General features: G+C 36.1%; 2 protein-coding genes across 5 annotated transcripts in view; one reads left to right on the forward strand and one right to left on the reverse strand.

Annotated features, from left to right (window-relative positions):
- slc35a3a (solute carrier family 35 member A3a) lies at positions 1-17,784 on the forward strand. 2 transcript variants are annotated; one of them, NM_001123249.1, is made up of 9 exons: positions 83-362; positions 1,187-1,256; positions 2,958-3,183; positions 6,010-6,164; positions 10,873-10,995; positions 11,077-11,251; positions 14,152-14,270; positions 14,408-14,541; positions 16,627-16,717. In NM_001123249.1, exons 3-9 carry the CDS (start codon positions 2,994-2,996, stop codon positions 16,715-16,717), a joined length of 987 nt encoding a protein of 328 aa, NP_001116721.1. In that variant the 5' UTR covers positions 83-362; positions 1,187-1,256; positions 2,958-2,993. The 2 variants fall into 2 exon arrangements, with proteins under 2 accessions (XP_005166908.1, NP_001116721.1); XM_005166851.6 differs by lacking the exon at positions 1,187-1,256 and having other exon boundaries at positions 1-362; positions 16,627-17,784.
- Positions 17,683-23,984, reverse strand: part of fam78bb (family with sequence similarity 78 member Bb) — an 11,150-nt gene continuing 4,848 nt past the window's right edge. The window contains exons 2-3 of one of the 3 annotated variants that reach the window (XR_012383903.1): positions 20,272-21,184; positions 17,683-19,367 (exon numbers count right to left, since the gene is read on the reverse strand). Coding sequence is in view for 1 of the 3 variants with exons in the window: in NM_001123313.1 (NP_001116785.1) it covers positions 20,662-21,184 (523 nt within the window). In the remaining 2 variants the exon portion in view is untranslated. Of the gene's footprint in view, positions 19,368-20,271; positions 23,288-23,984 lie in introns of those variants that run through there. The other 2 variants (XR_012383904.1, NM_001123313.1) reach the window with 2 other exon arrangements.

Here is a 23,984-nt window from a genome sequence, read left to right on the forward strand (position 1 = left end):
AGGAAGTACCGCAAGACTGTTGAGATTCAAGTGAAGATTTTCTGCACTTCACTTGACAGTTTGTTTTTCATTCATGATGGACGAGGGAATCCGCCATGGGAGCGACGTATAGCAGATGATCATGCGCAATGAACACCCGGAACAGTCGATTCTCTCAAGAAATAGCTTAGCTGCAGTAGCTCTCGTGTTAAACTGTCAACAAGGCACTGCTCAACTATTTACCACACTGTATGGCAATTCAATTTAAGACGTACTCTTCAACAAGAACACATCTTTGAAATGGTTTTGAAGTTTATCTTCGCCTTCAAACTCCTTTTCACAAACTAATTTAACGTTACAACTCTTCCGGATCTTCAGGAAAGGTGAGTTTAAAAACTTGATCAATTGAAAACTGATTGGGGCCGTAATTCTTCTGACAATGTAACTTAAGTGTGTTTTACGATAAAATATAGACATTTGGGTTGACTATTTTAGGCGTGTACGTATATTTCTTCACTTCTAAATGCGGATATACACTTTACAGATGATTTCTCTCATCTTTTTGACTTTATATTCTCTATTCAATTGAGCTCACACAGAAGTGATATTTACCACTAGTTACCACTAGTTACCACTTTAACTGTTAGGTAAAACAAGTAACGTTAGTGGGGATCAAAAATGTAATTCTGACCAATTTTCTTTTGTGTTTTGATGGCAATTCAACTAAATCAGTGGTGTCTAAATTCGGTCCTGGAGGGCCAGTGTCCTGCTGAGTTTAGCTAAAAAACTTTCCTCAACACACCTGCCAGGAGGTTTCTAGTATATCTGGTAAGAGCTTGATTAGCTGGTTCAGGTGTGTTTGATTAGGGTTGGAGCTAAACTCTTCAGGACACCGGCCCTCCAGGACCTAGTTTTGGACACCTCTGACCTAAATGATTACACACTTTTCCTTTTTTTTTTTTTTAAGCTGAATCTTCTCTATCCCCAGGACCCAATTTAAGCCTAATTTCAGACAAAAATGTGAATCTGAGCCATTTCAATTGTGCACTGACTGACATATCACAATCAATTTAAAAAAAAAGTAATAATTGTTTTGTTTTTTCTTCAAGAAGGCCTGCAACGATTCTTTTTTTATGACACATTTATACATTTTAGTTTCAAACTCTTGAGAACTGGAGTGTGAACATCATGTCTGTGTTTATTCTAGATCAGGGATGCCCAGACTTTTTATTATGAATGGCCAAAAAGCAAACTTGATCGAGGCTAGTGGGCCAAAGGTAAATTGCTATGGGTTTAAAAATGACTAAAAAAATTGTGTTGTATTAACCAATACAGTGCTTTTTTCCACATTTTGTAATGAACTTGTTACAGTAAAAACCAAACATTTTCATTATGACAGAATTACTTTAGTTTTTGTCTTGATTTTTTTCTGCATAGTCCTTTATCTGTTGATTGACAGTATTTACATTTTAAAAAATCTAATTTAATTTACATCATTGATTGTAATATTTAATTTCCGTTTGCTTTTTTGTAGCTTAGCAATAATACTAACAAAAAAAGTTTACGTCAGATTAGAAATGACAATCTCTGTGTAAAAGGCATTCGCACCAATCCCCTCCATTATTCGCACTCTCCTCTTAGTTGGCATGGTGGGTCAAATTAAAGGTTACAATGGGCTAACTGTGGCCTGCGGGCCTTACTTTGGGCATCTCTGATGTAGATGGAGGGAAGGGAATGGGTAAGCTTTTTCCTGTGATATACATGCTGCTCATGCAGCATTCTTTTAGTTTTACACACTACGTTATGGATTTGTGCCACACTTGTAAGTTTTGCTTTGAGAGGAGAGAATGGGTAAGATACGACGTCTCGGATGTTAAAGGTTAATTTTTTATTTTTATTTTGTAGTTCTAGGGGAAGAGTTAATTAGGTTAATTAGTTGATTTTTGTTTTAGTCTTTTCTTTTGTTTGGCACAGTCTCGTTCCCTTTGTCCTCCTTATGTCTGTTAAACTCGGTTAATTTTTTTTTTGTGAAAACGTTGTTTTCTTTCTTATTACTACTTTTGTGTGAAACTTTATTTTTCTATAAGCATTTACATCATCCACAGCTTGTTGAATAAACAAGTTCACTTAAATAGCTCTTACTTGTCTTGCTGGTCCTCATCTATTATAAATGGCAGCAATAATTACAACTGCCTTCATGCCAAAGTCTATTTAACTGATTGTATTTTAATTACATTACAACATCGATGCTCTAAAAGGAACCATATAAAATGGAAAAAACTCACAATAGCAGGTCACCTGAAGTTTATCAGTATGGGAACACCACTAGCTCGGCATATACCCTATTATCCTATATATAGTTGAAATCAGAATTTTTAGCCACCTTTGATTTTTTTCCTTTTTTAAATATTTGCCAAATGATGTTTAACAGAGCAAGGAAATTTTCGCAGTATGTCTCATAATATTTTTTCTTCTGAAGAAAGTCTTATTTGTTTTATTTCGGCTAGAATAAAAGCAGTTTTTAATATTTTTAAAAACATTTTAAGGACAAAATTATTATCCCCTTTAAACAGAACAAACCATAGTTTTACAATAACTTTGCTCAATTAACCTAACTATTATGCTCAGAAATGTTGAAAAAAATCTGCTCTCTGTTACCCAGATATTGGGCAAAAAATAAACAAAGGGGCTAATAAATCTGAGGGTTTAATAATTCTGACTTCAATTGCACATCCTAAACCTGGCTTTGAATGTGAAACCATACCTAAATGTCCCAAGCATTCAAGTCCTAAATTTAGCAAACTGCAGTTTCAATGTTTAATTTCTTGCTCAAGGACACTTTACTTTTCTATATAGCTCTCGTGTTGTTTATGGCCATTAATGTTTACAGAGCAGCTTGGCTGTCAGACCCAGCTGGGACAACATTGTATTTCAACATCTGTCTGCTCTTTGCCCTCTTCTGGCTCATGTCACCCCAGTCTGTCCTGGTCTCCTCGTGAGAAGCTGTCATCATCATGGCATCAGCCAAGCTCAAGTACCTCTCTCTGGGGGTTCTGGTGTTCCAGACCACGTCCCTGGTGCTGACCATGCGTTACTCGCGCACCCTTCAGGGTGATGGGCCGCGTTACCTGGCCTCCTCTGCTGTGGTGGTGGCAGAGTTCCTCAAGATCCTCACCTGCGTGGGGCTCGTCTTCAAGGAGAACAGTGAGTTTCTTTTTTTGTAATTCTTTTTTTTTTTTAATTAAAATATAAAATTTTTACTATCAGATTGAAAAGTGCTTTAACAACCATTACCCCGTATATTTGCACATCAGGAAACTGTAGTTTAGACCAATCAAGTACATAAATAACATTACATTTCACTTTCATTGTATTAGATGAGGCTTAAGTGTCTTAAGATTTCTTTGATGTCATATAAATAGATTTCCACACTGTCCGAATGTCCAGTTTAGCATGTTTGATCCATGCTGATGACAGTTCTAGGTACAGTATTTCCAATAGTGAATGCAACCAGTGCTTAACCGAGAGATCATAAAGGGGGTTTCCACCTCTGTACTCTGGAGCGGCTAACCAAAATTTTACAGACCTTTGGATTTAATGGAAAATGAAAGTTCATTCATTCATTTTTTTTCGGCTTAGTCCCTTTATTAATCAGGAGTCGCCACAGTGGAATGGTCTACCAACTTATCCAGCATATGTTTTATGCAGTGGATGTCCTTCTAGTCGTAACCCATCACTGGCAAACATCCATAAACACTCATTCACACACATGCACTACGGACAATTTAGTTTATTAAATTCACCTGTACTGCATGTCTTTGGACTGTGGGGGAAACTGGAGCACCTGGAGGAAACACATTAACATGGGGAGAACATGAAAACTCCACACAGAAATGCCAACTGACGCAGCTGGGACTTGCACCAGCAACCTTCTTGCTGTGAGGTGATCGTGCTACCCCCTGCGCCACTGTGACGCCTAGAATTGAGAGTTAACCTTATATAATAACAATACAGGATCTTCGCCTAAACAAATTTTTGTAACTTGAAATAAAATGTCCAGCACAGAATCCCAAAGTTTTTGCACCTCCAGACATTCCCACATCATAAGTAAAAAGGTGTCTGGACGGTCTGCTTCACAGAACTTACAATAAGGATGTGGAGATGAACTTATGATATGTCATATACGTGTAGTTAAATATGCCCTGTGAATATTTTAAAAATACATAAACTATAAAAATTAGGGAATGTATTGTCCCACACTGTTTCCCAGTCAATAGTTTTATTAGGCTGAAAGAAGAAAGGTTTGTTCTGCTTCCTGGGTATGGGTGTTATGGGCCTAACTGTGTTTAGTTTTACTCCTTTATTAGATGCTTTTATCAAAATCAACTCACAATTAATGACAACAGTACAGCACGTTAAATCATCAGAAAAGCAACAATACTCTATACAAACAATTCCATGCAAATGTCATCCGTGCCATGAAATTTTTTTATCACCAAAAGTGAGAAGAAAGTATTTTACAGTACATTAAAAACTAAAAAATTTCCCTGTCTGTGTTTTCAAACAATTATATTTGATTTACCAAAGTCACACAAGTACCAGTTTCACATCGGTCACATTAATAACAGAGATGTCACATCCATATTCAAGCTTTTTCCTCATAAATGCAAAAAATTAAAACTAAAATTAATCGTTTTTCTTCTATAGTGAGTAAACTCTTATCCTTTTGATTAGCATCGTTTCTTTTGGGTTGTGCAGCTTAATTTACAGAATTTATACAAAGTATACTGTACACTATAAACTTGCTAAATTTCTGGTCACATCCATAAGGCATGTTTATTTTCCTCATTTAAAATAAAAAAAATGTTTACAGATTTTTCTGATCCCATAACTCTGTGGTTAGTAGTTTTGAAAAAAAAATAAACCGATGTTTCAGCATAATGTTAACATCTACTTTTTTAGATGTTTTGAGTTTTGGTTGCAAAAAAAAGTCTTGGTTTGTTTATAATTGTGTAAATTTATGTTTTTTTTTATTTCAACAAACATAGAATGTATATTTTAAATGTGTTTTAAACTTGTTAAAGTTTTTGTGACAATTTTTAGTTTCTATAAAAATTCTTTAAAAACCATTTGATGATTTTCAGGATTTCAGTATAACCATCAGCTTTAAAAACACCAGAAAGAAATGCATTTTAAAATAGATATTTATGTAAAAGTTACCTTTAAATTGAAGCAATTTTACAGTGTGTTCTACACTGTTTTTCTCAATCGAGTAAATGTAGCCTTAATGTTGAACAGATGTTTTTTTAATATAAATAAAATCCTAAAATTTTACATTTAATGTAATGTCTCTGTAAACAAATAGTTACAACATATTCTTCAAGGGAGGAAGGTATTCTCAAACCTTTGTCACCTTTGACCTTGAATATTTACTCGAAGTGTTTTGTTGATGTTTTAAAAGAATTTAGAGAATGGTCAACAGCTTGTAGCAAAGTTTCAATCAGTCGTCAGACAGTTTGTATTCATGCAAACTTCAAATGCAATTGAACTGTAGCCAGTTTGCATTTACTGGTCAGATGATATGCTGCTAAACAATGATGTATGAAATTAGGGATTTAACTGCTTAAAGTGTTAATGCAAAACTGACTGTTCTGTCATTATTTCCTCACCTGTTTGAGCTTTCTTTTGAACAAATGTTTTGAAGAATAATGGAAACCTGTAACCGTTGACTTCCGTAGTATTTGTTTTTCCTATTATGGAGGTCAATAGTTACAGGTTTTTGTCTTTCTTAATAATATCCTCTTCTGTGTTTAACAGCAAAAAGAAATGCGTAAAGGTTAGGAAAGACTTGAGGGAGAGTAAATATTAAGTTTAAATTTTTGGGGTGAACTATCCCTGTAAAACCAGTCTACCCTCTTGAACCCAGATTAAACTAAATAATTTTCTCATAAAGTCTACATCATGGTGGCATGGCTGTTTAATAATTCCCTGGTAAATTATTATTGGCTAACCAGTGTGTGTGTGACACAGGTTACAGCGGCCGAGCCCTGAGCAGTATTATGAGACAGGAGATCATACACAAACCTGTAGAGACGCTGAAGCTGGCTATTCCCTCAGGGATCTACACACTACAGAATAACCTGCTCTACGTAGCGCTGTCCAACCTTGATGCTGCTACTTACCAGGTAAGATCATTTTCATCATTTAGTAGCATTTTATGGCCATTTAGCGGTCTAAACATAAAGGTATTTGCTCTGATATTAAAAATCTAAAAAAATCTGGTCCACCTAAATTAAGTCTCTTCAACACTTGCAGGATGGTCCCACATCTCCCTCACTACTCAAATGCACGCATACACCCCAATCAGACCATAGGTGGCTCTGTAACAAGCTGATTTTTATATAAGTACAGATTTAGATTTGTCAGAGATGACTGGTTCAGTTAAAATGAGGAGAGAATATTATTTGTCTATCGTAATATAGTAAATAAAATGTTACACTCATACTAGGTTTAAAGACTGGACTTGGCCATTGTTCCATGACTGTTTTCCAAGAGACACCTTATTATCAAATTTGCATCAAATATTAGTCAAGACTTGATCACGATGCTGCAACATCCCTTTAATTTTAGTTTGGATGGCATTTTTAGCTGTAATTGGGGAAATTATGAAATTGAAGAGATTGTTCACCTAAACATGGACAGATCTGTCATTGTTTACTCACCCGCAAGTGTTTCCAAACCTGTTTGTTTTTTTTCCTAAAAGTTCGTATTTACATAATATTTGTGTGTGTATTGTGTAAATTCATTATGTGTATTTTGTATACATGCCTTGGATTGGATGCACTCAGCATTTGATGATTTAAAATTATTAATTGATGTTTATAATGCCCCAGCCACATCACCCTGCGTTTCCCAAACAACGACATAGCTCGTGACTGAACTATCATAGTATGATGCATTGTTTGGGAAAAGAATGATGTAGTGACGTGTGTTTCCCAAAACCCTTGTTTTTCTGTTGCAGATGCATCGTTTGAACCATGTTAGTTATAATGTAGAATGTCTATAATGACGCTCTAAACCACAGGTGTCAAACTCAGTTCCAATAGGGCCGCAGCTCTGCACAGTTTACTTCCAACCCTGATTAAACACACCTGATCTAACTAATTGAGTCCTTCAGGCTTGTTTGAAACCTACAGGTAAGTGTGTTGGAGCAGGGTTGGAACTAAACTGTGCAGGGCTTCGGCCCCCCAGGAATTGAGTTTGACACCCCTGCTCTAAACGGAGTGGAGTAGCTACTTGTTTAGCAAAAACCCCCACAATTTTTTTGTGCAAATTATTGTTTTACATGCACACACATTTAAAAAAGATCCAATATTAGTTTTGGTAAAAACTTGCACTCGCTTTCCATATTAATTGAAATGTATATAAACGACAGATATAGGACCTACAAATGTTTCCTTTACAAATATTATTAAGAATATTTCATATAAAATCACTTAGCTAACATTTATTCTAATCTTATATATAAATCATATAAATTGTTAATGGTTGTAGGCATAATTTACATTAGGCTATTTATAAAAAAAAATCCTACTTATTAAAAATAATAATAGTTATTAATATTCATTATTATTATTATTATTATTATTATTATTATTATTATTATTATTGATGTTATTATTATTATTATTATTAAGTATGATATTGTTTTATTTTTTTATTATTATTTATTTATTTTATTTATTTTTGTTTTGAAAAGTCTACTTCTACAATTTGACACGTTCAAACCACTGCAGAAATCTTTTGACCAACAGGCCCATGTCATATACAGTACAGATAATAATTGCAAATTAAAACCATTAAGTATGCTATATACTTTTGTTTTTCGCAAGCTTTGGAGACATAATGTAAATTCCGCTTTTAAATAATCACCTTTAGCTTTCGCCATAAGCCACGCCTGTGTTCAAAATGGCATAAATGTTTTCAAAGTGCACTACGAAGGGAACGCAATTGTCTATGAAGATTGCTAAAACTGAACGGTAAAAATACTTTGAAAGGGAATTAAAGTAACTTTAAAGATTTTTTTTTTCATTTTGTTTTTAAAATCATTGCATTCTAAATTAATAGGGCAAAGGGGGGATATTTTGAAATAGAACACAGCCACGAATTATGCTTCTAACTACAGCTTCAGAGGTGTAGTTGCAAGCGTACAAGTTTGCAATGCAGTTTGCGAATTTTTGTTGTCTATACTGTCAGTGAGTGCAATATTTCGGATGAGACGTTAAACTGTGAGGTTCTGACTCTCTGTGGTTATTTATTATCCCTTGGCACATTAAAAATTGCATGGTTCTAAAGAGTAAGGGTGTGTTCTGGCCAAATTCCCTGTATTGGCTCTTACCCATTATGGCCTCCCACTCATGCCCATCCACCGAATTGGCTCTTCACTGTCTCTCCTCCACCTGCAGCTGGTGTTTGGTAAGTGCACTGGCACCATTATCCAGGTGGATGCTGCAAACTAGTGGTGGTGTGGAGGGACCCCCCTCACACAATTGTAAAGTGCTTTGGGTGTATGGCCATACACAATATATGCACAATATAAATGTACATTACTTACTACAGGGTCGCCGCTGGGTTTTAAATAATCTTAAAATGTATTAAAGATAACAGATCAACGTATCACTTTACATGATACACTACTCAATCAATTTGGACCAAAAGTCAACAAAACTATATTTTTTATTATTTGTCATTGTCTCCATAATAAATAATGTTAAACTTGTCATTAAGAAAAGAAAAAATATATTATGTTGAAAAAAGTTCATACAACTAGAGTTTTTCTGTTTTGGCACATAAAATATGTTGCTAAAAAATAAGCACATTAGATTATTTATTTTTTTATTTTGTGGCAGCCAACGGGATTATTAGAAATGATTATTAGTGTTTAGCCCTGTATAAGTCTAAAATTTAATTCATAATGATCTTAAAAGGGTTTTAAAAAGTCTTTATTTTGACTTGATTAAACCGGCAGAAATCCTGTACTAATTTATTTCAATTTGTATATTCACCCATAAGACCTAACCTGAAATTCCCCCAAAAAATGATTGGATCCTGTCTCCTATTTACCACTTAGAAATGTTCCTAAGCTTTAGGCTTTATTTGCAAAAAAATATTACGGATTATTGAGTGGTTGCAGTAGATAGAGATGAAAAACTAAGCATAATCCTGTAATCATCAATAAGTGCTATGTGAATTATATCAATATTCATGATCTTTTACATGACCTTTGCTTAATTAGAATAAACTTAATTAGAATAAAATTACATAAATTCAGGATATTGAAAATGGCGAGAAATAATTGTATGATTTTTATGATTATTATTCACAAACATTCACCTTTTAAAAAATATACAAAAGGTTAAAATGCATTGTCAGAACTATTTAATGAACGGGAAGCTGCATGGGCAAAGTCTTGACAAACCAACTTAAATCCTGATTGTCTGCTTTTTAAGCAGCTTCATAACTTAGTGGTGTAACTGATCACAAATCTCACGGTTCGGATCACATTATTGTTTTTTTTAGTCGTGGATCGGACCATTTTTGGATCAGCCAAAAAGGAAGAGACAAATATAATTCGCTTTCCAATTATTACCAAAACAGTACTGCAAGACACTTGGTTTTAACAAACAGAACCTAAAATCTGTAATTTTTTTAAAAAATAAAATGAAGAAATAATCAGCTGAACAAAAGTAAATGGTAAATTATCGAATAATTCACTGTTACTACTACTGTTAACTGTAAAATGTACAAATCTAACATTATATTTATACAACCCATATTTATTTTTAGTCTGGTTTTCAATTAATGATTCAGTTGAAACTTCAAGATTTGTCATTTTTATAGTCATTATTCAGTGGCATAATTTTGATGACTGAGTAAATATTAATTTACATTTAAATATTATATTAACTTAATCAGTGGTTTTATCTTAACTATAAACCGTTATCCCAGTACTTCTGTGTTATTTGACTGTTTCTAACTTTATGACTAACTCAAAAGACTAAAGACTGAATCTCTTTCTTGATTTTTGCATTTTTCAAACTGATTTGAATTCAGTGATTGGAAGAATAAACAAACATATTTAAATCACCATCATTTATAATTTGCTGCATGATTGCTAAGATCCCGGTCTTTTAATGATTAATCATGCAGCTTACACTGAATGCATTGATGCAGGTCAAACAAGTAGTGTCAGAAAACACCTTTAATGAAACCCACCACATCCAGTATAACCCAACCAAAACTTCTTCCATCATTATATTTTACAGGAAAGCCCAAATGCTTTCATACATGTTATTTGAATGACGCGAAAGGCGATCTCTCTGTGATCGTTACAAGTTTAGGATTAATCTACCAGTAAAAAAAAATTATTAATCCTCGAGCCATGCGAGTTCCGAACCATGGGTTGTGATCCTTACAAATCACTGATCAAAATATATTATTTAAATAGTGGATAAATCACAATTGGTGACTGTTTTTTATAGCCATTTTATTTAATCTGGGTTATTTTCATTGAATACTGAATATGCTACTGTTGAGAGAATTTCTTTATGCTGAGCTTCATTTATGAACATCAGAGATTGTTTTGCATATTAGCTCCTCTGAACTCTGTTCTCCATTAAAATAGTATTTCTAAGCTCTTTTAATGGGTCATTTTCTATCATTAATTTAAGGTACTTGTGCGCACAATACAGGATGATTTGATGACTTATAAATTCTTCTAGTGCTGTATTTATATTTTCAATTTCATCTTGTGATAAGTGTACCCCCCCCCCAAACCCCACACACACAGACAGTTAAATGTAAACCTTTTTTGGGTGCTATATGCATTTCAAGGTGACGTACCAGTTGAAGATCCTGACTACAGCCCTGTTTTCTGTGTCGATGCTGGGCCGCAGACTTGGGGTTTACCAGTGGTTGTCTCTGCTCATTCTCATGGCTGGTGTTGCATTTGTACAGGTATCTTGGCTTGATTTTGACTGGCAATGAAACACTTAATTTTGCTGTAGTGTTTGATGCCTGATTTGTTTGTTTGAACAGTGGCCTACAGACTCTCCAGCAGACCCTCAGAAAGAGCATTTGACAGCTGGCTCTCAGTTTGTGGGCCTGGTGGCTGTGTTGGTGGCCTGTTGCTCCAGTGGGTTTGCTGGCGTTTACTTTGAGAAGATCCTGAAAGAGACCAAGCAGAGTGTTTGGGTCCGAAACATCCAGCTTGGTAAGTGTGATCTGACAGAAAATGGCCGGTATAAGATTCTGATGATATGTTAACCTTGCATAAAAATATCTCGGTTTTCAGTTTTTATGTGATCACTGCTCTAAAATATATTCTTTTAAAATGTCTATAAATATAATAAATATAAAAAACTATTTAATATTTTTCCCCTTTGAAGATGATATGTTTTATTTTGAGAAACATTTAAAATATTTTGGAACAGTAAACATGTCAAGCTAAATAACTCGAATCATTCGCTTCTGCTGTCTTCATTACTGTCAAAAACACAGATTTCTGTACTATTTAAAATGTCATCTTTGGATATATTTTCTGCTGGAGATAATGTTGTCCTAAAAGATTTTTAAAAATAAATAAAAATAAAAATTGTGAATAATTTTTTTTTACATATACCTTAGGAACGGTATAGCAGAGGATTTTGGCTGTTTTAAAACCCTGACTTTTCTAAACCACAGTAAACCTTGAAACCAGTTATCGTCCCATGCCTATTAAACTACACTGTGTTGAGCTATTATTGAGATAAAGTTGTTGGATTTTATTAATGTTTTGCTTTTTTTTCATATATATATTTTTAACTCATTAAAATATTATTTAACCCTAACCCTATACATACACACAGTTTTGCCCAAACAGCTTACAAAAGTTGATTTTCATTATAGGTGCCCTTTAAAAAAATTGATAACCAAAATTAAAAAAATCAGACCTGATAAAATACTGAATCACTGATCATGAATTAACTGCTTCACAATGATGGGCAGCTACACATGTGTAGGCTTTGTAGGCTACCTGTGTAAATTTGCAAACCACTATTGCAGAGGCATTTGCATGTGTAGTCACTCAATAAAGTGTGGTTTCAGTATAATGAAAGCCTCCTCATATGAAGGGCATGAAGTGTGATGCTCATCCTCAACATAAACATGCTGGTGTTTGGATCAAATTAACACTTTGACACTTCTCCTGCAACAATTACCTGATAACACGCATCACTATGACACACGCAGTCTATTTTTAGACTAAACCTCTGTTTACCATCTTTATAATCTCTGGTTCTTAAGGCAATCTTACATTTCAGACAGCTGTTTTTATTTCTTTCAGCTGAATTCTAGCAAAACAGCCTGAGGTCACATTCAGGAGCTAAAAGTGTGTGTGTGCGTGTGCGTGTGCGTGCGTGCGTGCGTGTGTGTGTGTGTGTGTGTGTGTGTGTGTGTGTGTGTCAGTCTTGCCATGTGGAGACTCAGTGCAGGGTTTATTTATAACTGTCAATGTGTGAATTGAGCGTCTGTAGTGATTCACCTCCTAATGTGAACTTCTGTTCGTCAGGAAGAACTGAGCCAAAAAAGCTTCCCTGTTCTTCAGCGAGTAGCAGCGTAACTTGATAACCTATAACTTGATCATATTAGAGTTTATACTGTTATTGAGTCTTTGATTTTCTCAGAATGAGGTCATTTATTTATTTCCTTGTATAAATATGCTGCCATTTCTTTATCAAATACAAACTAGACTTTCTATTTATTGAATATCCTGAAAAGCATTTTTAGTGTGTGTTTTAAAGTGTGTTTTAATCTCTTATATAACCCTTGTTAAAACAAATGGGACTATGGGTAAAATAAAAACTCTCATTAATGATAAGCAGTGTAATTATGTAAAGATTTTAACATAGTCATTCAAATATGTGAAGGATTTAGTATTCATAGTGTATTTTTTCATATTTATTAAGAGATAAATAAAGCCTTATTGCTGACTTGAAGGAGAAAGAAAGTGTATGATTTTTAAAAATTAAATGGCATCTTAAAAATTGAAAAAAAAAAAATACAAAAATGTAGCTGCAATCAGCAATTATTGGGGTAAAGCAGCCCAGCGGCAACATCATAAACAAGCACGGCATAATGCTACAGAGCAACTGGAAAATTTTTGTCAGCATAGTCTGAGCCAAATTTGGTGGAAATTGGGCTAACGATCTATGGAGAGTTCAAAACAGCAGATTTTCAAGCAAATTCAAGATGGTGGACAGGAAGTCGTGTCAATTAGGGAATAAATTATATCAATGTTCTCTGTATGATTCAAGGAATCTGCAAGACCAGCCACATGACAATAAACAAAACTATTCAAAAGTTATTTGATCCATTTTGCATGATTTCTATTGATAGAATTTAATTGTCAGTTTTGCTTAGAAGGTTGTGCAAACTGATGCACCAAAAAATGCTGAAGCTCACTTCAGGCCATGTTTGTGATCACACACACCAAGTTTGGTGTGAATGTGTTACTGCCTTACAGAGATAACACCTTAAGTCAATTTTCGAAAGCTCTAAGTTAGATTTGTTTGCAAGTTATTCGAAAACGTTTGGTAAGCATGCTCTGTAGATCATGTGATTTCAGTTTTGGTGAAAATTGGACAAACGTCCTAGGATGAGTTTGTACAAATAGGTTTTGGGAAAAATTTGTAATGGCAGAAAAATTCATATGGGTGAGTTTGAATCTTCATGAGCCAAAAAAATAGATTGTAGCCTATTGGGTTCAAAAATGATAAAGATAAACATAAGTGAAACTTTAGACAAGTGGTAGTGCTAGAGAGTTTGAGTTAGAGAGTCAGAATTTGTTGTGGTTGAAGATCACACTATCCTCATCAGTGTGTCAAAGTTTGCGAAAATGCTGCAAACAGTTCATAGGGCTGCCATAGTCTCCCAGACCGGAAGAAGAAGACCGCACCTTCTGTGCTTAGCCAAAAATTAAAGATGCGTTACGCTAAAACTTTGATGTTTAAATGTATATCTGGTCTTAATGTGTCCCCAAGTTAATAGTGAAATTCTGCAACTGTAGTTCTCAGCATATTGAATGCTGTGGTTCTTTGTATGAAACAAAAACCAGATTGCATCTCCTGTGCACAGGCTTGTTTGGCCTGGTTTTTGGTGTCTTCGGGATGTTGGCTTATGATGGTGACAGAGTCCGAGAACATGGAATGTTCCAGGGCTACAACACACTGACCTGGATAGTGGTCGCTCTCCAGGTGAGTATAAACACAAATGTTTACATGTGAGCCAGAAATTTACAGGGGTTTCACAATGAAGAATAATCCAACGCAAGAGCTTTTCTCCTGCAACACATTAATGTGCAACAATGTAAACTGATTTCTTTCCCCCACAGGCTCTTGGAGGGCTTGTAATTGCTGCTGTCATCAAGTATGCTGACAACATACTGAAAGGCTTTGCTACATCGCTCTCTATTATCCTCTCCACATTAATTTCATATTTCTTGCTTGAGGACTTTGAGCCTACGAGGTACTTTTTATTTTTTTTAAACCTTCTTGTGAAAAATGTGTTCTTTAAATGAATTAAAATGTTTAGTTCATTTTAAAGGGGTCCTATTATACTCTTTTATAAAGTGTTGATTTTGTTTAGAGGATGTAATAGAACATGTACACATGCTCGGTGGTTTGAAAACCGCATCATTTTTCCTAATTTTAATTTACATTTTTAAAATAGCTTTCACCCTAGCCCCTAACAAAATGTGATTGGTTAGCTCTCCCAGTCCATTGTGATCGATGAACAGAGATGCTATTTCAGTACCATATCTCTGGTCCAAGCAGCAAGTTCGATCTGTTTCTCAGTGAGTGGCGATGAGCCACAGAAAGACAAGTTTGTTACTTGTCAAAGGTCAAAGCCTACTAGTGTTTTCAATGAAATAATGTTTGTTTTCTATTGCAGACATTTGAATACATCAGTAGTAGTCAACATTTAAAGTGATTTAAAATTGCCATAAGACAAAAATGGGTGTTGTTTTAGGACAACTTTGATGAAAGGTTTTGAACAACTTCAAATGTTGACTACTGTTTGTACTAGCATAACATTTATGGTTTGTAAAATACACTCTGATGTCTATGGAGAAGTCACTGATAATCATTTTACACAATCTAACCTTGTCTCATTTACATCAAAAACAGTTTAGTAAACTAAAACGTGTGTAGTCTATTGTTAAAACAATTTAAAGAGCCACTTACTTTCATGTCATTTGTGAGAAGTTGATGAGTTTACTTGTTGTAAATCCAGCAGCTCTAACCTCATCAGCCATCATAATTCAGCTAATATGTTCATTATTAAGGTGTTTAACTTGTTTGTACGCATATTTGAGAATCGACATATCACAATATAGTTTAATATTATTATTATTATTATTATTATTATTATATTGTGAAACCTTTACAAAATTGAATATATCAAGACATGTCTGAGTGGTAACATGATTATTTTGCCTCTTCCCACCCATCAACAATTCAAATTTCCATACACTGTAAAAAGATGCAGGGTTCCACACAATCGATTTGTGTTGGGACAACATGAAAGCATTTAGTTAATGTATTCGTTTTGACTAATTTAAGTGGATTGAACATAAATCAATTTAGTTGTTGCCCCCCAAAAAACTAAAAATGGTGTTTTAGCTCATTTTAATAAACATACATAATGTTTTGAGTGTAGTAGGGTTGGGCGATGTCGACCTATTTGGCATCGTACAATGACAACAATGCCATCGTCCATCGCAATGTTTCACATTAGACATAGGCGGCAGTGAATTATTATTTATAAATAATTCATAACAAATAAATTGTTTGTAGCCTACTGTTTCGACTACCTGACCCACATGGTCTTTGTTTTACCCATAAACAAATCATAAATAAATAAATAAATAAAGATAAGTTATGATGGCGTTAACCAACTTGGTTGGTAAAAAAAGTGCGCAACCAACAGCATCTGAGGTTTTTGCTAAAATTACTAAGTACAAGTGTGAAAGCGAAAGATTGAAGCAGTTTACTGACGCTATGACACATTACCTGATAGATTCAAAAGACTGAAAAGTCATTAGATAGAGACAATTAAATATTATGCTTAACAACTATAGTGAGACGCAATCCAGCAGCACATCCTTAATAAACTGTCCGACGTTGACTGCTTTCTGTTGTTTTGTGCTTAAAGCACTTGCTGAGTGCTAAAGCTCAGAAAGGTCACATATGCTAGAGCTGCATATGACAGTGTGTGTGTGGTCACGTGATGTGCGTTTTCAGCGGTAGTGTGGAAGGAGGGCTTTTCAGAAATGCTAGATGAAACGCCAATGTGGATGTGGATCATTTTCATTATTAGTTTCATTTTAAAACTAAGGCGTATTGGTGTAAACGGAGCCTAAGTGTGTATTTTTCGTGAGTGGGTTGCTGCTGCGAGGGAAATTATATATTTTTGACCCAAACGTAATTACAATTTAGAAAGTGATAAAGCTTAATAGGACTCCTTTGAATTAAACTAAACTAAACTAAGAATCTACTTCTTTTTTTTTTTTGTCTTTTTTCACTCATGTATTTTTTTTTCACATAACAGCGTATTCTTCTTGGGTGCAATACTGGTCATAATGGCTACATTTCTCTATGGTTATGAGAACAAACCGCCATCCAATCCAAGCCGAGCATGAAAAAAATGGATGAGGTGAAAGTGGAGTGGAATAAAGGGATGAATCGAGTGGAAGGACGGAGAGTAGCAGAGGAGGTGTTGAGAGCGGGGAAAAGAGATGGATACAAGGTTGGATAACAAGCTATGGCCACTGCTGTGCAGTGCTGAGCTAAAGCACACTGGGTGAAATGCTCTGGGCCTCTACTTTCAGTCTAACTCTCGTTTCGCGTGAAAAAAACATTAATCTACGCTAATCAAATTAATGGGTGATGGATAAAAAACACTTTGTAACGTGCCATTTTACAAATGTTTCTGGATGCGCTGAGAGCTTTTTTTTTTTTTTTTTTTTTTTTTTTTTTTTTTTTGGAAAATCAAGACAAAGGACAAAGTTATCTAATATGTCAGAGCTTTTGGATCGTTATAGTGGCCCGGAGTAATTCGCCACAAATGAAACTTGAATCTCTCAGAAACCTGGCAAAGGAGATTCGGTTTCTCATGAGATTGTTGCATCACTGTATTTTTTGTCATTATTCAAACTGCTTACAAATATTTTATGTTATTTTAATTGGGTTACTGGGATAATTTGGAATGGAGGGAATAATTGACCTTTGGTCTATATAATGTAAACTTTTGATATTATGGTTATCATGAAAATGAAAATAACAAGGCTTAGCTGGTTTATTTGTGGGAAGTCATGATTACAGACTATTTTATGGATTACCTCTGTCACCAGGCAACAAAGAATACTTGAGTTACTCCGTTATATATGCAAGGATGAGCTTTTTTTTTTTTTAGCAACTTTGCACTATGTGTGAAGCTATATTAGTATCTGTTGAGGAGTGATATGATTATAAATCAGGTGTTTAATGATTTTTTTTTTTCAGACAGTACATACATTTTCACCAGGGCAGCACAAAAGGTGTAAACGACGCATGAAATCATATTTTAAAAAGGGTACAAATGTTTTTCAGTTCCATCAAAGAGACGTTTTTCAGACGTTTCCATGTTTATTTGATCAGTCAGCACATTCTAGCTTGCCCACACACTGTGAAATCTCTATAGAACAATAAACTATAGCATTTAAGATCAGCATTTGAATTTGTTTAAGTCTGTGCGTCTTGCAGGGCACCTTTTTATACAAATCCAATGGCTTCCTTGGATCTGTTGTTGGATTAAGGAGTTACTGTGATTTGTGCAGGCGCAGGATCCTCTTTCAAAGAAAAGGAGTTGAGTGTTTGTTGTGCTTTTTGTGTGTGTGTGTGTGTGTGTGTGTGTTTGTGTGTTTGTGTGTTTGTTTGTTTGTTTGTTTGTTTGTTTGTTTGTTTGTGTGTGTGTGTGTGTGTGTGTGTGTGTGTGTGTGTGTGTGTGTGTGTGTGTGTGTGTGTGTGTGTGTGTGTGTGTGTGTGTGTGTGTGTGTGTGTGTGTGTTCGTGTGTGTGTGTGTGTTCGTGTGTGTGTGTGTGTTCGTGTGTGTGTGTGTGTTCGTGTGTGTGTGTTCGTGTGTGTGTGTGTGTTCGTGTGTGTGTGTTCGTGTGTGTTCGTGTTCGTTATTTCAGTAGGCAGGTCCGAGTGGTTTGCACCTCTCTAATGAGTAGCGGTGGGAGCTGGTGTTAGCAGAATTGTTCAAATCTTTCTCTTCCCCTTGGTGGATTCCCTCGCCCCCAGGTGAGCAGAACTGTGAATTAGTTGACAGCTCCAGACATTCTTAAGCTCAGAGATTTAGGCAGTCAAAATCTTTTCATTTCCATTGCATTGTAATTCGCGTTTCAGATTGTGCTCGGAGGAACTGAAAGTCTTACATTTCTTTTCGTTCTTCATTTGTGCTTTGCTGAAACGCAAACCTGTGTGATGGTTAGGATTTATGGTTTTCTTCAGTTTAGTTGTGAGTGAAGATGCTATGCTGAATTCAGCTGTACTCGTTCTGAAGTCATGCATTCAAGCACAACATTTTCTCTCATTTTGCAATATTAGCCGACTCCTAGCTGACTTGGAGAAAAGGTTTAAAAGATGAGGATGTCATTAAAGAGATACTTCACCAAAAACTTGAGCTTTGTATGTAGGCTTTTTTTTAAACAAAGATTTAAAGTTTTTTTGGGAGGGAATTATCAACTTGAGAGTTAAAAGAAACAAATATATACAGGCAAAACAAAATGATAACCTATGACTACTAATGTCGATAATTATTAATTCAAGAATAATAATTCAAGAAATTCTATTTTCCACAGACGTAAAGAAAGGCATAGAGGTTTGGAACAATCTTCAGATTAGTAAATTATTACAATGTCCATTTTTGGTTTGAGTGTCCCTTTGTGTTTTGCAAATGTCTGTATACACTACCTGAAAAAAGTCTATCCAAGTTTTAGAAACCACAAATAATAACTTGATTTTTAGTTGATCATTTGTTATCCGAAGTGTCTTATATGAAAGGCAAAAGCCTTTACATTAGGCTTATTTTACCAAAATAAACTATGATCATGTCTTGATTTTTAATTATTTAGTTAGGACAATAGGTCTGACTTTGCATAAACAAAAGTCTCTTTACTTAACAGAAACAATGTTCAGTATAGAATATAAAGTCAAAGTGCAAGAATTAATATTGTGTTTGACTCCCATGAGCTTTGACGACTGCATCCATACATCTCTGCAGTGACTCAAATAACTTATTATTAATGTCTGGAATGGCAAGAAACATATTCTTGCTGAACTCCCAGAGTTCATCTAGATTCTTTAGATTCATCTTCAATGCCTCCATCTTACCCAAGACATGCTCAGTAATGTTCATGTCTGGTAACTGGGCTGGCCGATCCTGGAGCACCTTGACCTTCTTTGCTTTCAGGAACTTTGTGGAGGCTAAAGTATATAAATAAGTATATAAAGGAGCACTATCCTGCTGAAGAAATTGCCCTCTCCTGTGGTTTGTAATGTAATGGGCAGCACAAATGTCTTGATACCTCAGGCTGTTAATGTTCACAGGCACGCTCCCATACTGAATGTAACCCCAAACCATGATTTTTCCTTCACCAAACTTGACTGTTTTCTCTCAGAATCAGAATCCTGCAGATGGAATCCATGCAGGTTCCATCTGCAGTATTTGTGATGATTTGGATGCTGTTTAACAGATGATTCATCTGAAAAATCTACCTTCTGCAATTTTTCCAAATGCTCAACTTGAAGTCAAGTTCTTATTTGCTGCTCTTACCACTAGCATTGATGGCAAGACTTTTGTCAAGTAGTGCACATAATTTTTTTTAATTCTTAAGTCTGAGGTTTTAAGGCGAAAGGGATTGTTCACCCAGACTATCATTGTTCCAACTTGTTCCGACTTGGCTAAACAGGTTATTAAGAGACTGTTGAATACTAGTCTTCCTATTACAGGTTCACAGCCTTGTGTTCTGGCAGCAAACCATTGACATTTTTAAACAGTTTTGTTTGCTGAAGTCACATGACTGATATGTTTTTAGGTTGAGGTGACAGATTTCTGTTTACACCTGGTATTTTATTGCATCTCCTGTGTCCACTTTGGACTACTTCCTGCTTTCTCTAAAGGGAGGGTCTTTGGGCAGGGCTATGGATGCACTTTTTCTGATCTTTCAATCTTTAATTGTAAAATAAACTCAATGTAGGGTAAAGGGCAACAACAAAACCGAAAGAGGAACCGCTTTCCTTTCTGCTCTGATAGCCTTCACCAAACGCTGTTGGGTTGGGTTAGAATCCAGACTGGAAAGAGAAAAGTGTGATAGAAGCAAAGTTCTGAAACACATTCAAAACAAATGATTTGCAAACGTTTTGCAGCACCTGTCACTAGAAAGACATAAAGGTTTGAAATGCAGGAGACTTGGGTTAAGCATGCAGAATTGTCCTTTTGTTTATAAGCTGTTCCTTTAAGTGTCTTTAGGGCGATTCAGAACCAAATGTCTTCAAAGGCAGCAGTGTGGATTTAAGGCAAATTGAATATTTTGACAGCCTGCTACTTGGAGGGGATCACCACAAGTGGTGGTCCTCTCTTAGGTCTCCACATTAGCACTTGGGCATCATTAGCGTTGGGTTTACCCAGAGCGTTAGGAGGAATCTGCTCCATATGGGTCAACACTTTGGGCTGATCCTGGTGCACCCGGCCGATGAGTCTTGCTCGAGAGCTGAGCGGCTTTGATGGATCCACAGCAATGTCCACTTTCATCCTCCACTTTACTGTCTGCAGGAGGATCTTCTCCTGTGTAGTCACATTCAAAGCCACCAGCCATGTGGTGAAGCTTTGGTCACGTTTGATCCGTGTGAGCAAAGGCACATTGCTCTCGCTGACCGGGACGGCCCATGTTACGCTGGGGTAGAAGTTATCATTCATGCTGACAGTGAAGCGTGAGGGTTTGGATGTGGGTCCAGACAGGGTCACAGTTTCCGTTGTGTTTCCGTACCAGGGGTAACTCAAGCCATCGGAGTCGCTGATAGCCTTCACTAGTCCTTCTCGTAACTCTGGCAGCTCCCAACTTGACCTGTGGGAATGAAGGTTTAGATGTTAATTTTGGCCCACTTCTGAATTCATTCTTGTTCTTGAAATGCGTGTTAAACTAAATATTTCTGCTTAGGATTATGGAAGTATTTCTCATATAGCACAGTCATTATTATATGTGAAGTTTTAACGTCTTTTGGATTAAATTAAACCAAGGTCTTGACTCTGGCATCATTTAAAAATCCCAGGATGTCTTTAAACAAAAGAGTATAGGGTTTAACCCCAGCATCCTGGCAAAGTTTGCCTGCTGACCTGTCCATTACGGCCTCCTAACCATCCCAATATCATAATTGGCTTCATCACTTTCTCCTACGATTGCCTTACAACAAGGTCACTGGTTCGAGCCTTGGCTGGGTCATTTGGCATTTCTATGTGGAGTTTGCATGTTCTCTCTGTGTCCATGTGGGTTTCCCCTGGGTGCTCAGCTTTCCCTCACAAGTCCAAAGACGTGCTACAGGTGAATTCGATATGCTAAAATTGACCGTAGTGTATGAGTGTGTATGGATGTTTCCCAGTGATCGGTTGCGGCTGGAAGGGCATCCACTGCGTAAAAACATATGCTGGATAAGATTAGATTAGATGATTAGATTTAAATTTATTGTCATTACACAAGTACAATGCAACGAAATGCAGTTTAGGTCTAACCAGCAGTGCAAATGCAGGACACGGGTATAAATTATAAAGTGCAGTTATAGAAAAATTATGGCGATATTTACAGATGGATGTACTAGCTATGAACAGAGATGGCAGCAAAAGAATCACTGATGGGCAGAGTTGAAAAGGGAGACAGCTCTGGGGAAAAAGCTGTTCCTCAGTCTGCTGGTTTTTGCCCGGGGGAGCCTGAAGCGCCTGCCAGAAGGCAGGAGTGAAAACAGTCTGTGAGCAGGGTGAGAGGTGTCTCTAAGAATACTGCGTGCTCGGCGCAGACAGTGTTTCTTCTGGATGTCCTCTATGGCTGGCAGTGTGGTCCCTGTGATGCGTTGGGCAGTTTTCATCACCCGCTGCAGTGCCTTACGCTCGGCAACAGAGCAGCTTCCATACCAGACTGTGACGCAGTCGGTCAGGATGCTTTCTATTGTGCAGCGGTAGAAGTTCACCAAGACGGCTAATGAAAGCTGGTTTTTCTTAAGTTGCCATAAGAAAAATAGACTCTGGTGAGCCTTCTGGACCAGGCTGGAGGTGTTGGTGATCCAAGAAAGGTTCTTTGAGATGTGGGTCCCTTGGAACTTGAAGGATGAGACAGGCTCAACGGCCATCCCATTGATGTGGATGGGATCATGTGAGCCTGTTCGTCCCTTCCTGAAGTCCACAATGAGCTCCTTGATCTTGTTGGTGTTAAGGAGCAGATTATTGTCTGTGCACCAAGTGGCCAGATGCTGTATCTCCTCTCTGTAAGCCATCTCATCGTTATTGCTGATTAGGGCAATCACTTTGGTGTCATCAGCTAATTTGATAATGGTGTTGGATCTGTTCACAGGCCTACAGTCGATGGTAAAAAAAGGGAGTAGAGGAAGGGGCTCAGCACACAGCCCTGTGGTACACCAATGTTGAGTGTGACTGTGGTGGAGCAGATGTGGCCTGAGTTGGCGGTTCATTCCATTGTGGTGACCTCAGGTTAATAAAGGGACTAACCTGAAAAGAAAATGAATGAATGAACTCTGTCTCCTCCTCACCAATCAGCCGGTGTGTGGTCTGGTGCAATATGGCTGCTGTCGTGTCATTCAGGATGCTGCAGACTGGTAGTGGATGAGAAAAAAAAAAAAGTGTACAGCGCTTTGAATGTCCAGAAAAGCACTATATAAATGTAAAGAATTATTATTATTGTTATTATTACCATAAATGTGGTTTAGAAAGTTTATAAAAAATAAAATATTTTATATTACTTCTGTGTTGGTAAAAAAATCACCTATTGGTTTCAAGGCTGTTTGCCCAAAATCAACACTTTAAATAATAAATGCTGCAGTATATATTCATTTAAATATAGATAAAATATTTAGGATAGTCAGATACTAAAATGTAAAACACAATGCATGATAACTTCTGAAAATCGACCAATTTTGTATATTTTTAGACCTTCACTTACTAGACGGTTGCAGCAGTAAATGAAGTGTGAGAAACCCATTTCCTGTCAAAGGGTTTGACAGGGGACGAGGCGTGACAAAAAGGCAGAAGTACAAATTATTAGTTATTTGGTCCTCAGTGTGCACTACAAGTAGCATAACAAAAAGTGTGAAATAAAATATTGTCACTAAATTTGAGAACTAATAGTGTTTTTCACACAATAATTGCAGTACGTGGCCATGACAAAAAAAAAATCAATTTTTGTGACCCCAATGTAATATAATATACACTAGCTGACAAAAGTCTTGTCGCCTAACCAGGTTTTAGGAACAACAAATAATAACTTGACTTCTAGTTGATCATTTGGTATCAGAAGTGGCTAATATGAAATGCAAGCCTCAGGTTATGCTTATTTTACCAAAATAAAATATGATCATGCCTTAATTTTTAATTTTTTAATTAAGACAGTAAGATCTGACTTTGTTTAGACAAACATCTTGTCCCTTAACAGAAATAATGTACAGTATTTAGATTATAAAGTCATGCTGCATGGGAAAAAGAATTATTATTGTGTATGACTCCCATGAGCTTTGCATCCATACATCTCTACAATGACTCAAATCACTTATTAATAAAGCCATCTGAAACGGATGGACTCCCAGAGTTCATCAAGATTATTTAGATTCCTCTTCAATGCCTCCTCCATCTTACCCCAGACATGC

The sequence above is a fragment of the Danio rerio genome, chromosome 8 (genome assembly GCF_049306965.1).
Source record: "Danio rerio strain Tuebingen ecotype United States chromosome 8, GRCz12tu, whole genome shotgun sequence".
Lineage (NCBI taxonomy): Eukaryota > Metazoa > Chordata > Actinopteri > Cypriniformes > Danionidae > Danio > Danio rerio.

What these genes read in the sequence shown, in the direction of transcription:
- slc35a3a (XM_005166851.6), top strand. Translation starts at nt 2,994, where the DNA reads ATGGCATCAGCCAAGCTCAAGTACCTCTCTCTGGGGGTTCTGGTGTTC. An exon ending in CTGGTGTTGCATTTGTACAG is followed by an intron (nt 10,996 to 11,076) that starts GTATCTTGGCTT and finishes TTGTTTGAACAG; the next exon opens with TGGCCTACAGACTCTCCAGC. An exon ending in GGATAGTGGTCGCTCTCCAG is followed by an intron (nt 14,271 to 14,407) that starts GTGAGTATAAAC and finishes TTTCCCCCACAG; the next exon opens with GCTCTTGGAGGGCTTGTAAT.